Source organism: Helianthus annuus, chromosome 1 (assembly GCF_002127325.2).
Source record: "Helianthus annuus cultivar XRQ/B chromosome 1, HanXRQr2.0-SUNRISE, whole genome shotgun sequence".
Taxonomy (NCBI): domain Eukaryota; kingdom Viridiplantae; phylum Streptophyta; class Magnoliopsida; order Asterales; family Asteraceae; genus Helianthus; species Helianthus annuus.
In genome coordinates, this window is record NC_035433.2 from 89,741,340 (window position 1) to 89,743,022 (window position 1,683).

At 32.7% G+C, this 1,683-nt stretch overlaps 1 protein-coding gene across 1 annotated transcript; it reads right to left on the reverse strand.

The window, feature by feature from the left end:
- Positions 1-240: 240 nt before the first annotated feature.
- On the reverse strand, positions 241-1,123 carry LOC110927206. Its single transcript, XM_022170844.1, has 2 exons — positions 1,017-1,123; positions 241-730 (listed from the first exon to the last, which is right to left on the reverse strand). The coding sequence occupies exons 1-2, from the start codon at positions 1,121-1,123 to the stop codon at positions 241-243; spliced, it is 597 nt and encodes a 198-aa protein (XP_022026536.1).
- Between the last annotated feature and the right edge of the window lie 560 nt (positions 1,124-1,683).

A 1,683-nucleotide genomic window follows, 5' to 3' on the forward strand; every position in this document is an offset into this window, starting at 1 on the left:
ATGTATCATCAATATTTCTTTCATGAAAAATAAAATAAAATAAAAACTTCATGTATCATCAATGTTTCTTTCATGAAAAATATAATAAAATATAAACTTCATAAGACTGTTTTATTCATTATTGGAATCAAAAACACATAACATATAGGGTCATTTTAAAACATAACATGTAAAAATGTCACATCTAAAATTTATCAAAACCCTAAACATCACATTATTCAAGCAGCCGGAATCAAGACACTATGGCTGCTGGACTGGTGGTTCACCATCAACAGCATCACTGCCACCACCACCATCACCACCACCAACAGCATCACTGCCGCCGTCGCCACCACCACCACCACCAGCAACACTGCCACCATCACCTCCAGCCTCTTCAACACCATTTAAAGTGACACCACTACTTCCTTCACCATCTTTTGGATCAGGGTCATATTTGTAGCAAGAAATATCAACCCCAAACAACCTGAACTTAAAATAATGTTTCTTCTCCGGTGGTTCACCACCAACAACACCACCTTCATCCCCACTGCATTGTGCCCTTTTCTTATCTTTTTTCATGACATCACCACCATCTTCTCCAGTGGCCACCACCTCACTTTTGTCAGGCACAACAACTCCACCCACAGTTATAACTTCATTAACTTCTTGATGACCTTTAGTTTCATCATCCAAAGGAGTCTCTTCACCATTGCTTGCTTCTCCCCCATTGCTATGCACTTCAGCGCAACTATGGCGATAAAAATAGAAAATGTTAAATTAAAATGATAAATTGCAAAAAAAAAAAAGAAAAAAAAGAAAAAGAAAACCCTAATTTCGAGGGCTAAACTTAAATCGACAAAAAACTCAATCGGCAGTTAAAAGGTAGGGACGATGACGCAAGCCCTTACATCCAAGCGTTTGTTTGACGCATCCTCAAATGACAGCGCGCCGCAATTTTTATTATTTAAAATGGTATAAAATTTCACACATTTAAGATTATAAACACTTACACAAATGATAAAAAAACCACACACCTTTTCTCCAATGATTTAACGTCTTCGTTGTTATCTGATTGAGTCAAGTCGATGATTGATTTTGATTCTTCTGATCCAGTCTCAGGCATCTTCTTCGAAGCTTCCATGCTTGACAACCTTAGAGAGAGATAGTGAGAAAGCTAGAGAGGGAATGGCTCGTAAATATAGATGTTTGTTTGCTTGTATGTGATATAAATAATCTTTGTGTAAAGATTAAAATTAACGATGAAATGCATTTATAAGCGTTAAGTAATTAATGATGATCTAAAGTTAAAAATGAACTTATATTTATTTTGTAATTAGCTGATTTTTAAAATTATCAATCTCAGCTTAAAATTTAATGTATTTAAGAAATCATATGAATGATATAATTGATTATAAAATTACACTATGTATATCTTGTTGTTTATAAAAAAGAATATCAAAATACTAAAATGCATATTTTGTTGCTTTACAATGGAAATTAGGTCGATATCGATTCGATTCGTTACGATATTAGTATGCTACCATCACTTAATATATAGTGTTATTAGAGAAAAATCAAATTAAAATAAAACCAAATAAATTAAAAATACATATTATTTAGAGTATAAGTGATTTAAAAGTAAAACTCAAAGAAAAGTTGTCAAGACAACTGAATATTACACATCTATAAATTTGAATCTAA

Coding starts and splice junctions, on each gene's coding strand:
- LOC110927206 (XM_022170844.1), bottom strand. CDS start 1,123: ATGGAAGCTTCGAAGAAGATGCCTGAGACTGGATCAGAAGAATCAAAA. Junction 731..1,016: donor GTTAAATCATTGGAGAAAAG/GTGTGTGGTTTT, acceptor TTATCGCCATAG/TTGCGCTGAAGTGCATAGCA.